General features: G+C 40.5%; 1 protein-coding gene across 2 annotated transcripts in view; it reads right to left on the reverse strand.

The window, feature by feature from the left end:
- The window catches only part of Ubtd2 (ubiquitin domain containing 2), a 95,050-nt gene that overhangs the window by 18,457 nt on the left and 63,769 nt on the right, over positions 1 to 12,824 (reverse strand). For both annotated transcript variants that reach the window (XM_008850766.1, XM_029554880.1), the window contains exon 2: positions 8,044 to 8,280. In XM_008850766.1, coding sequence (XP_008848988.1) covers positions 8,044 to 8,280 — 237 coding nt within the window. The remainder of the gene's footprint in view (positions 1 to 8,043; positions 8,281 to 12,824) is intronic.

The raw sequence follows: 12,824 nt of genomic DNA on the forward strand, positions 1-12,824 counted from the left end.
CCCATTTCATTTCTAAACATTGTAAGAGCCAGTCAAAAATCTTCCATATAAATAAACTACCTTCAATGCCTCCATTCCTATAGGTCCTTTAAAGCAACCAAAATTCCAGAATGTTTTTTGTTTTGTTCTTATTTTGTTTGAGATAGGTTCTTGGTATGTAGCCTAGGCTGGCCTTCAATAAGAATCCTCCTGTACAGGCATGCACCACCACCATGCCTGGCCCTTGCCCACTTCTTCAAGTTGCTTTTTTTGAAATTAAAAAAAAAAAAAAAAAAGAAGTGTATCAGCAGTAGACAGATAACAGGTTTGACAGAGTATATGGGCTCGAGGGGGCGGGGGCTATGGGAGGGTGTGATTTGGGATGCGGGTATATAGATGAATAAGATTGTTTGGGATGTTCTATATGAAATACACGAAAAAAACCAATAAATTAAAAAAATGAGTTATATTTAAGGAAGAAGCATAAAAATTTGCTTCAAGTTAATTAACAGATGTGAAAAACATTACCACTGAAATCTCCCCGATGACTTTATATCCATACTTGGGTACCAAGGATCTCAGAAAGTAACCGACTGTGACTAATAATAATCAGATACATAGAGATTAGAGATGCGTGTGTAAACATCTACGTGTTAGTTGCATTAAAAATGAGTTTTTCTGTATGAAACTGTATTTTAAAATGAAATGGAGATCTTTTTTAAAGGTCAAAACCTTATTCAATTTTATGTCTTATAGGGTTTATACTGAGTACAATATTGTATAACTGTATTAATTTGTAATGAAATGCTTCTACTAATTATGTGGTTATTAAATAAATAATTTAAAAAATATTAATTGAAAAAAAAAGTGTTGGAGCATGCATGTATGTGCCACAGTATGTAAGCACTACAGCATGTGTGTGGAGGACAACTTTCAGGAGTGGTTCTTGCCTTCTACCTTGTTTATGACAGTCATTTCTGCTGCTTTGAAATGACACAGGACTGCTGGGATTACAAATATATGCCATTATCACTGGCTTTTAACATAAATTCAAGGAATCAAATTCAGGTCATCAGGCTTGCTCGGCTTACTTTTACCCGCTGACCCATTTCTCTGGTTCCTTGGCCTACTTCAAAATGGTCTTCAGAGACACTTGAGAGGTCTATACAACATATGTATCTCGTGCCCATCTGTGTATTAAGAGAATCTAGTTGCTTTTCTTTTTTTATTATTTTATGTGTATGAGTGTATTGCCTGCATGTAAGTGCACCTGTGTTGTGCAATGCCTGTGGAGATCAGGAGAGGGTACTGGATCCCCTGGAACTCGACTGTTGTTAGCCACCATGTGGGTGCTGGGAACTGAACCCAGGTCCTCTGTAAGAGCATCTAGTACTCTTGGGGCTGGAGAGATGACTCAGGGGTTAAGAACACTGGTTGTTCTTGCAGACGACCTGGGTTCGAATCCACACACATGGCAGCTGGCAACTGTTTGTAACTCCAGTCCCACAGGATCTGACAGCCTCTTCTAACCTCTGCAGGCATTGCACGACACGGGTGCACTTACCTACATGCAGGTAATACACGCATACACGTAAAATAAAATAAAAAAATAAATAAAATAGCCTGGTATGGTGGCGCATGCCTTTAATCCCAGCACTTGGGAGGCAGAGGCAGGCGGATCTTTGTGAGTTTGAGGCCAGCCTGGTCTACATAGTGAGTTCCAGGACAGCTGGGGCTACAGGGAGACCCTGTCTCAAAAAAAAAAGACAGAAAAATAAATAAATAAAAAAAATAAAAAAGAGCGCCTAGTACTCTTAACTGCTGAGCTATCTCTCCAGTTCCTAGTTGCTTCTCTTCAGTATTAATAAAAGTGTATCATTTAAAAGTATTTTAGACAATATGCAAGGCATCTCAAATATCAGACATGGAATAAACACTGAAGAGGACTTGTACAATCACTTTAGTAATTCCCAGATTTGAACTGTATATTGGGTATGAATCAAAGTGCTTTAGTTACTCTTAGATCTGAGTTCAAATCTCAATTCCATGATTTATACTTTGGAAGAATGACCCAACTTCTCCCTGTTTCAGTAATGTCATCTTCATGAAACCAGGATTGCTGATGATGTCTTTTCGGGCATGAGAATTAAGTGGCCACTCCCACCTGTAAAACTAGGATTGCTATTGATTTTTTTTTTTTAAATTAGGTTTGGGGGTGGTGGTGGTGGTGTGTGTGTTTTATGTAGGTTTGCCCTACCTGTGTGCCTGCCAGTGCACAGAGGTCAGTGATCAGTGTTGGGTACCTTCCTCAGTCACTCTCCACCTTATGTTTTGAGGCAGCGTTTCTCAGTGCAGCTGGAGCTCAGATTCAGCTAGACTGGCTGACCAGGCAAGCCCCTGGGAACTGTTAGTCTCTGCCTCCCAGCACTAGGCTGTAGATAAGCCCTGCCATACCCAGCCATTTCCATGGGTGCTTGGGATCTGAACTCAGGTTCTCAAGCTTTTGCAGCACTTTACTCACTGAGTCATCTCCTTGACCTGAGAACTAAGGAATTAAAAAAAAAATTTAGCTATCAGTTGTGGGTTTTTTTTTTTTTTAGTATCTTGTTCTTGATTCTTAGTTCAGTGTTCTTGCATCATGTATAGGCTCCTTATACAAAAAATGTTCTTTTAAAGCCAGGTAGGGTGGTGCACACCTGTAAACCTAGTACACAATTCTCAGCTGAAGCAAGAGAGCTGTGAGTTCCAGGCCAGCCTGGACTACAAGATGAGACCTGGTTAGTGTCAATCAATCAATCAATCAATCATCAATCAATCAATCAATCAATCACTAAGTTGCTCTTTTTATAAATGCCTTAATTTTTAAATAAACTTTTAAATTACATTGTACATCATTTAATTTGTTCATATAATATATTCTTTTTTTTTTGTCTTTTTGAGACAGGGTCTTCCTGTAGCCCCAGCTGTCCTGGAACTCACTATGTAGACCAGGCTGGCCTCGAACTCATAAAGATCCGCCTGCCTCTGCCTCCCAAGTGCTGGGATTAAAGGCATGCGCCACCACGCCTGGCCATATAATATATTCTAAAACAAGAAGACTAAGAAAAAAGAAAAAAAAAATTCTTTCTTACCTAAATTGTGAAGAGAAATAAACGGTTTTCAAGATAGGATGGCAAGATGGCTCAGCAGGTAAAGGTGCTTGCCACCAAGCCTAGCAACCTGATTTCAATCCCTGGAACTGACATGGTGAAAGAAGAGAACTGACTCCTACAGGTTGTCCTCTACACACATGCTGTGAAATGTGCATGAGCACATAGATACATACCATACTTACACACACACACAGACACACACACAAATAATATACTTAAAAAAAAAAAAAGCCTCCAAGCTAGGTGCTGTGGGACACAACTTTAATCCCAGCAGAGGCAGGTGGCTCTCTGTGACATCAAGGCTGGCTTGGTCTATCTACATAGCGAGATCCAGGTCAGCTGGGGACCCTGTCTCCAAAAAAAACAAACAACCCCCCCCTCAAACCTTTTTCAACTCCCAAGCATAAAAAACAGGCCTCCAGAAGCCAAACTGAAGAGCTGGCAACATTTACTACAAAAATTAAGAATATAGTTGAAGTAAGCAGTATGGTTTCTACTTCCAAAAGGCAAAGAATTCTGTTTGATTAGCAAGGAAAAAAACTACTGTCTATTCAAGAAAAGTAAAGAGGGGAAGTCTGATTTTGAATTGCACAGACATGGGAAATATGCTAGGTAAAATATCCTCTCTCTAAGAAGTATAAGCTAACTGAAGGTAAATGCTAAAGAAGCATCCAGCTTTCTAAAAATTAAGACAGGAAATGGAATATATAATTTTTAAAAATCTTTTTTTTTTTTTTTTTTTGGTCTTTTTGAGACAGGGTCTCCCTGTAGTCCCAGCTGTCCTGGAACTCACTATGTAGACCAGGCTGGCCTTGAACTCACAGAGATCCACCTGCCTCTGCCTCCCGAGTGCTGGGATTAAAGGTGTACGCCACCACGCCTGGCCTAAAGAAATCTTTTAAATCCATATAATAATCACAAAAGCACTAAGTGCTTATAAAACAATGTTTCTGAATAATCTGTAATTGAAAAATCACTGAATAGTCACTATGTATCAAACACTAAAATACTGTAACTCCTTGCATATATTTACCTTGTTAATGCTAATTTGGACAAATTAGTCAAGCTACAACTGTGTTTTACAGGTAAAAAACTGTATTAAGAATGCTTTGAGGGAGTTGGTGAGATGTCTCAGAGGATAAAGGCACTTGCCACCAACCATAATAGCCGGAGTTTGATCCCTAGGACCCACATCATGGAGAGAGCTGATTCCTGCAAGTTTTCTTCTGAGATGCACTCTACATACACAAAATAAATGGGGGGGGGGAGCTCTTATAAGACAAGGAGGTTAAGAAAAAGGGGTATGCCCAAGAGCAGAGTTCCCTAAAAGCCAAATAAAGATGTTCCAGTAGACAATACATCCAGAAAAAGACCAAGATCTATAATTGAAGACTTTGGTACAGGAAATTTATAAGTTTAATTGCAGAATTCAGTATAATATAAACCCATCAGCACCACTATTTCTTCAGTGTTTTTTATAGATCAGGCACTGATCTACATATACCATATGGTAAACAATTTACAGGTCTCGGCACATTACACCATTAAACCAATGCAACAGCCTCATGGAATAGATGGTTATTAATATCCATTTATGACAGATAAAGAGAATTGAAAGTTACGAAAGTATTGTTTAAAGTCACATAGCTTTAATTAATACAATAGAGGCACAAGTGAGACTAAATCTTGTATCAAAACTGGAGCTAAACAACCAATGTTTATGCAATAATTTAAATTCAAAATATAAAGTACTTAGAGATGTTTAAGAGATAACACATGCCTAAAGGAAAACTTCAAATATGTAATTACATGGAAAAGATGAAATGAAGAAATACTACTATTTCTAAGTGACAGCAAACAAACAGTTCATTTTATAAACTGATGGTGAATTAGAATCTGACAGAGGGTAACTGATAGGCCTACCCAAGAATTATTACTGACAAGCTTCAGCTACAAACAGGGAAACGCTAAGGGTGCCAACGACAAAACATTGATATCTACAATTTTAATGCCATTATTTGAGAGAGGAATGTTTGGGCATTGATACAATTACTTCATGATAATGAAGACCATATTCCTTAAGCAGAGAAGGGGAGCTGAAACTCCTTTAATACTCTCAAATTTCCAAGAATAATTTTCCTGATCTGTTGGGTGGTGGGGACTCCAGTAACATTATTCTTCTTAACAATTCATGTAGACATAGACAAGTAAGACTTAAGTCCTTTGAGATCTGAGGCCACATCTAACAGGATATGTTTGGGCCTTGCCTTTACATGAAACAGAGCTACTTTGTCTCCATAAACTTTTAAAAAACGTATTTAAAATTTTTAATTTTTTGAGAATTTCATACATGAGTACTGTATTTACATAATTCCCATCCCTCCTCTCCCTTCCAACTCCTCCCACCCTCCCTTCTCAAATCCATGAACTTGAAAAGTTTTTAAAAATACATTCATTTAGTTTTGTATCTGTATATGTGCCACAGTGTACATGTGTAGGTCAGAGGACAACCTGAGCAAGACAGTTTTTCTCCTTCCACTGTGTGTCCTGAGGATTGAGCTCAGGTCATCAAGCTTAAGGGCAAGCACCTTTACCTGCTGGGCCATCTTGCTGGCCCCTCCTCCATGAACTTTTAAATGAGGCCACAATGTGCATAAGAAAACCACATAAATGTGACTCTTCTTTCACCCACTCACAGGAAACAGATTCTGCTTGGAAAATAAGGGTTGTAAGCATCAGAAAGAAACAAATGACACACTTTTGTGAAAACAGACTGGCTCATTCTTCATTATGTAAACAGAGGAGCTGTAGAGGCAGAGTAAGACCATGGCCAGTGCCTCCCAATTTACAAGAGGCAAAGAATTCATTTTATTTTATTTTATTTTATTTTATTTTATTTTATTTTATTTGTGTTTTTGAGACAGGCTCTGTGTAGCCCCAGCTGGCTTGGAACTCACAGAGATCTACCTGCCTCTCCCTCCCAAGTGCTAGAGCTAATGGTGTGCGGCTAAGAATTCATTTTATATATGATTTTCATGTATGTATGTATGTATGTATGTATGTATGTATGTATGTATATATGTATGTGCACCATGTGCATGAAGCATTGCCAGAGGCCACAAGTGGGCATCAGATCCCCTGGAATTGGAGTAGTGGGCTACCATGTGGGTGCTGGGAGCTGAATCCAGTTCTTTTGCAAGAGCAGCAAGTGTTCTTAACCTTGGAGCCATCTCTCTAGCCCCTAAGGTAAAGAATTTAAACACTATACGAAAAATAGGACTAAAGGAGGCTGGTAAGATGGTCAGTGCACAAAGGGCATTTGCCACCAAGACTGACAACCTGAGTTTGATCCTGTGTCCCCTGTGGTGGAAGAGAAAAACAATTCCTACAAATCCTCTGACCTCTACACACACAAAATAAATTAATGTGAAAATTAAAAAAAAAAAAAAACTAGACTATGGAAGCATGTTGAATTAGCACTCTTATTAAAATAGTTCAAATATAGGAGGGATCAGATCATTTTTCCATGTGTAGAGAATGAATGCTCACTGTGTTACTAAAGCCCATGCTAATATACTTTCATAATAAAGAACAGACAGCCACAAATACAGAATGCTTCTGAGAAGTACAACTAAGTAGAATTACTAATGGAGATTTTGGAAAGCTGGCAAGGCTAGGAAGTAAAACATCCTGTATTTGGCATAGAGTCAAAGGACATAAGGCAGATGATCAGATTATAAGAGGACTGTTCCTCTAAAAATTTATACAAATAAAAAGAGACTGGGGAGAACCATGACAGTTAATAGAGAACACCACAAGTGAATTTAAGGTGGGTATCTCTTACATAGGTCTGAAGACCATTAACTGAAAAAACTAAGGAGAAAAATATATTTATATGTAAATCAAAAGAAGACAAATATAAAACACCTAAATATCAGTACAGCATGACAATGTTTAAGTTTGCTATCAAGGAGACCATTCAAGAACATGTGTATGGGTCTAGCATATATGTGTCTCTGGATACACACATATCACAGCTGTCCTTAAGAGTCACATTCTTGCCAGGCATGGTGGTACATGCCTTTACTCTTGGCACTTGGGAGGCAGGGGCAGGTGGATATCTGTGAGTTCAAGGAAACCCTGTCTCAAAAACACCAAAAAAAAAAAAAAAAAAATCACATTTTTAAGTAACAAAGGTTTCTAATAAGGCTCAGGACTAGTCCTAAAAAACTACCCCTACAAACTTGTGGGACTCACTTTGAAGTTTAGGTGGCTCATGTTAAATGGGAAAGCATGGTGACTAAAGGTGCATTCACCAAGCCTCTACATTTTATAAAACCTGAACTGAGATTCTCTCTGGCTCTGGTAGGTGAGCAGTAAAGAAGCAGTGCCTACATATGGGCTGAGGGATGGAGACTGCAGAGACAGGGAAGCAGAAGACAGAGCCAGGTTGCATAGAAACAAACCAGAAAACAGGTTTACCTAATGTGTCCTTTTCTGAGATTAAGACATATAAAAATGGGGGCTAGAGGGATGGCTCAGTGGTTAAGAGCACTGGCTGCTCTTGTAGAGGACCCAGGTTTGGATCCCAGAACCCATATGGCGGCTAACAACCACCTGTTACTCAAATTCCAGGGGATCTGACACCCTCTTTTGACCTCCACAGGCATTACATGACACTGGTGCACTTACACACATGCAGAAAATATACTCATACACATAAAATAATAAGTAAATATATTAAAAAAGAAATATAAAACCAGCATAAAGCAAACAAATTATCTCCAGCTGAAAGATATACAAAGAAACAAAAGAGGAAAGTTATTCTTTGCTACATTAAAGCTCCTTCCAGGTGGCCCCTGCTGTTAGAACAAGGTGATTATGCCCCTTGCCCTCAGGACACCAGACCTACCATGTGGTAGTGTTATGTTTGCGCCGTCAATGATTGCCTGTGCCAGTTCATGATCATTGCTTTCAAAAGCATGTGCAGCAGCCTTTAAGGCATCCCAGATCTCTTTACGGCCTTCAAAAGCTGGTGCAGTGTCCCAAAATTCATCCCTCTTGCTGCGCAGTTGTCCATCTGTCATGGGATAATCGCTTTTCCATTTTGGTTTTTCCTTTTTCAAAGGTTGGTTACGACCTAGAGCAACTGAAAAGAGAGAAAACTGACATCAAAAAAAAAACAAAACAAAACATTTTTTTAGCTGGGTTTGGTGGCCTTTAATCTGTGTTTGGGAAGCAAAGGAGGCAGGCGGATCTTTGTAAGTTCAAGGCCAGCCTGGTCTACATAGTGAGTTCCAGGCCAGCTGGGGCTACAGGGAGACCCTGTCTCAAAAAGAAAGAAAAAAAAATTTTTTAATCACCATTCTTTTTAAGAAAAATTACATGGATATATTCCTGTTTTGGGTTCTCTTAAAATTACAGCTAGATATTTGCATACTTGCTAATTTCTGGTTGAAGTCCTATTAACCAATTTTATAATGTGAAAAACAAATGGAGACATTAGACAATTACATGCAAATTTTTCTTTGTTTTTTTCCTTTCTTGAGGGTCTCACACTGTACACCAGGCAGGCCTGGAACTCATTAGCAATCCTCCTGCTTCAGTCTCCCATGTGCTAGCATTTTAGGCAGAAACCACCATACCAGGCAGCATAACTTTCAGCAAGTTAGTAGCTCTTTCCATTCAGTATGCCTTCTCCCAAGGATGATTAAGAAGAACTACATACAGGGGCCCAGGGAGATGGTTCAGTTGGTAAAGTGTTCGCCATGCAAGCAGGCCCTGAGTTCAGACCCTGTGCTGGATAGCTTTAGTGTCAACTTGATACACCTGGGTTGAGGGAGCCTCAGTTGGGGAATTGCCTCTATTGGACTGGCCTGTGGCCATGTCTGAGGGGCATGTTCTTGATGAGTGATGTGGGAGGGCCTGGCCCACTGTGGGCAGGTGGGCCTGTGTTGCATAAGAAAGAAGGCTGAGCAGGGGCCAGGGGAGCAAGCCAGTAAGCAGAGTTCCTCCATGGCCTGTGCTCCAGCTCCTGCCTCCAGGTTCCTACCTTGGGCTCCGGGATGAACTGTGACCCGGGATATGTAAGCTAAATAAACCCTTTCCTCCCCAAGTTGGTATTGGTCAGAGTGTTCTGTCACAGCAATGGAGAGACAAACCAGGACAGACCCCCAGCACCCACATAAAAGCTGAGTAATGATGTGTATCTGTAACACCAGAACTGGGGAACAAAGTCAGGAGGATCCCTGGAGCTCACTGGCCAGCCAGCTGAGCTGGGTCAGAGGGCTCCATGTTCAATGAGACCCCATATCAAAAAATCAGGTGAAGAGTAACTAAGAGACCAACATTAATCTATGACCTCCACATGTACAGTACATGTGCACACACATGAACACATATACACACAGACAGACACAAAGAATTACAACTGTGGGCTAGGAACCATAGTTCAGTCAGTGAAGTGCTTGCTGTACAAGCACTAAGACCCAAGTTCAATCCCCACAACCCACATGAAACAAAAAGCTGGGTGAGGGTGGCACATGTTTAAAATCTCAGCATTGGAGAGGTGGAAACAAGCAGATCTCTGGTCTAGGGCTCAATGGCCAGCTAGCCTAGCCTACTTGGTGAGTTTCAAGCCAATGAAGAGCCTGGTCTCCAAAAACAAAGTGGATGGCTTCTGAAATTAACCTCTGGTCTCCATATGCACACACATGGACCCCTACATACATAAACATATACACATGTACACAAGCACGCACACAAGCATACACACACACACAGACACACACACACACAGACACACACACACCCCCTCCATACATAAACATATACACATGTACACAAGCACGCACACAAGCATACACACACACACACACACACACACACACACACACACACACACACCAAGAATTGTAACTGAAACAAATGTACCACTATGGTAAGAGATGTTGATTAGGGAATAATTATGCACAATCCCAAATAAAGAAACATAGGAAATTCCTGTACCTTATTATTTCTGCAGTGAAGCTAAACCTGCCTAAAAATTAAAATCTTTGAAAAATAAAGGTTCTACTATTTATTAAAACAAAAGCAAACCTACAAAAACCCAGCAGCCTAGAAGAGAAGTGAGTTCCATCAGAATAACAAGGGCAGAACACAAGTGAAATGCCTTAAGAGAGATACCAGATACATAAAGAAAGTAAATGGTAGTAGTAGCCTGAATCTTAGGATCTCTGGATGTACCAAGTCAAGAAACAGAAATGCAGAAAACCAAGAAGCAAAAGGCTACTTTTCAGTGTCCTACAGAAGAGCCAGACCACCAGATTCAGGAAAAAGCTGGCTTCCTCCAGCTTCCCCTCTCAAAGAACTGTGCATACCCTTCTCTGAAACTCAAACAAGAGCTAACACAGAAAGAGGTAGTGTAGAGAGATAGAAATCACTCTTTACTGGAGGAACTAGGAAAGGAACAGATTATACTGAGTCAATGGATAAGCTCTCAACCACAAGGAACAGGAACAACAGCAACACTCTATTCTAGTGTCAATCGAAGAAAACAAGGGCAAGAGGCCAGTCCTTCTGACAGCATCTCTCCTTAAGGATGCCACACTGCTGCAGCTGGAGAGTCCCATGTAGCCTCTTCACCTGGGGACACTTATGTAGCCTATATGATCACTGACTGATTTTCGATGAGCCCCACTGACCGCATAGCCATTCTTATCTATGGGTCCTAGGTTATACAGGACCATACATTAAAAAAGTTTAATAAATAGGAAAAGTAAAAAAAAACTGAAGCTTGATGAAAAAATAAAGAGTGTTGGGAAAGAGTAGGTGGGAAGTAAATGACAGAGCTGGTGGGAAGGAGAAAGGGTATGCATCAAAATTCAATGTTCTGTATTTAACTGTAGGAAGAATATTAATTTAAAAGAACTGACTCTCAAGATAGTTCTAAAGCACCCATGAAGTTAATCACCCCCACAAAAGTCCAGGTCATGCTGAGCTATGCATAATAGAAAATAAGATTCCAGCTCCTGGGCAATCTCTTCCCTACCCAGGCTATATTCCTAGATGACAGGGCTAACTAATAATGGTAAAGTGTGTTTGGTCTGATTACCCGATCTCAAAGCTGAGGTATCAGGTCCCTTTTGTCTCCTCTCACATAAACCTTCAGCACTGACAATACCTTTTGGTCCTCTAATTTGTCTTAGTGAAATGTAAAGCAGGCAAACTCTAAAAGGATGGGTAGAGCAGAATGGGAAAACCATCCATGTAGTAGCACAGCTGGAAACAGAATCCAAATCTCTTTATTTAATCAACAAATATGTACTGCCTACTAAAGGTAACACTACATGGTTTGATTCAAATGCGAAAAATACAATCTGTATGGCTTTTCTCTACATTTTCTAATAATACTGGTAAGTGAAGCTTCAGATTCATTCTCCAAAATATGTCCAATAATCATGGTTTACCCACTGATGACACCAAGGTGAAATGCAAAGTTAAAGAACTCACCAGGCTGGCCTTGAACACACAGAGATTCGCCTGCCTGCCTCTGCTTCCCAAGTGCTGGGATTAAAGGTGTGCACAACCACGCGTGGCTTCAGTTAAATTTTATTTTCTGCTACACTATACTCTAGGAGCAAGAAACAGTTTATGTACAACATTCAAGTTCACTGAGCAGGAAGGGTACAGTTAAGAAGGCAGTCTCGGGGCTGGAGAGATGGCTCAGCAGTTATGAGCACTGCTCTTGCAGAGGACCCGGGTTCAATTCCCAGCACCTATATGGTGGCTATGAACCATCCTTAACTCCAGTTCCAGGGGAATCCGAAGCCCTCTTCTGACCTCTGCGGCATTGCACGTGTACACTCACATACGTGTAAGCAATACACTCATACATATAAAAAAATATTTTTAAAAAGGCAGTCTCAGTATGCTACCTAAGTTTCAGCTCAACCTGAGGAGCTCTAGACTCTCCTGTGTATTCAGTGTTCTAAAGACATGACTTGATATAGTTGTTCTTGTCACTGTGAGAGAATCAACAAAAGCTGTACAATCATACTACTTACCTTAAGAAACTAAAAGGGAGGACAAGGCTGAGATCTTAGCAGACCACCAGAGAATGCCTGTTCTGGCCTATCTCTGGCATAGGGGCTGAGAACTCAGGGGACTGTCTCGAAAGCACCTGGATCCTGCCTCCATGTGGTGATGATGCTGTACAGCAGTCTCTTCTGCATGAACTAACTACCATCATCACGACTTCAGCTGTGCCTGATTGCTAAAACACCGCCACAATTGGGCTTGTTGATGGTTGTGCTCCTTCATTGAAGAAGGGGCAAGTACGGTCACTGGACCCTCACCGGAGTATCCAGCCACTCTCCCCAGACAACTATATGTAATTTGGCCCTAATTACACATGGTCTGCTGGATTTGGGGAGGGCTAAAGTATATAATCTGGGGAAGGCTATAAAGAGAAGGCTTGATCCATGTTGGGTAAAGGCTTTCCAGTGTGCATACCCTTAGGACATTCACATACCTCAGCAACCCCTCAGTTATCTGGGGTAAGTTAAGCTCAGTAAATTCATTGGTTCCCCAGGAAAACTTTAATCAAACACTGGTTTGACACTAGAACCTTTAAAGGGTTATAATAGGCATTGCTTAATATCCCAGGAAAAGAATTCTTACAACAGATGGAAA

This window comes from Nannospalax galili, unplaced genomic scaffold, assembly GCF_000622305.1.
Source record: "Nannospalax galili isolate Female #2095 unplaced genomic scaffold, S.galili_v1.0 scaffold104, whole genome shotgun sequence".
NCBI lineage: Eukaryota > Metazoa > Chordata > Mammalia > Rodentia > Spalacidae > Nannospalax > Nannospalax galili.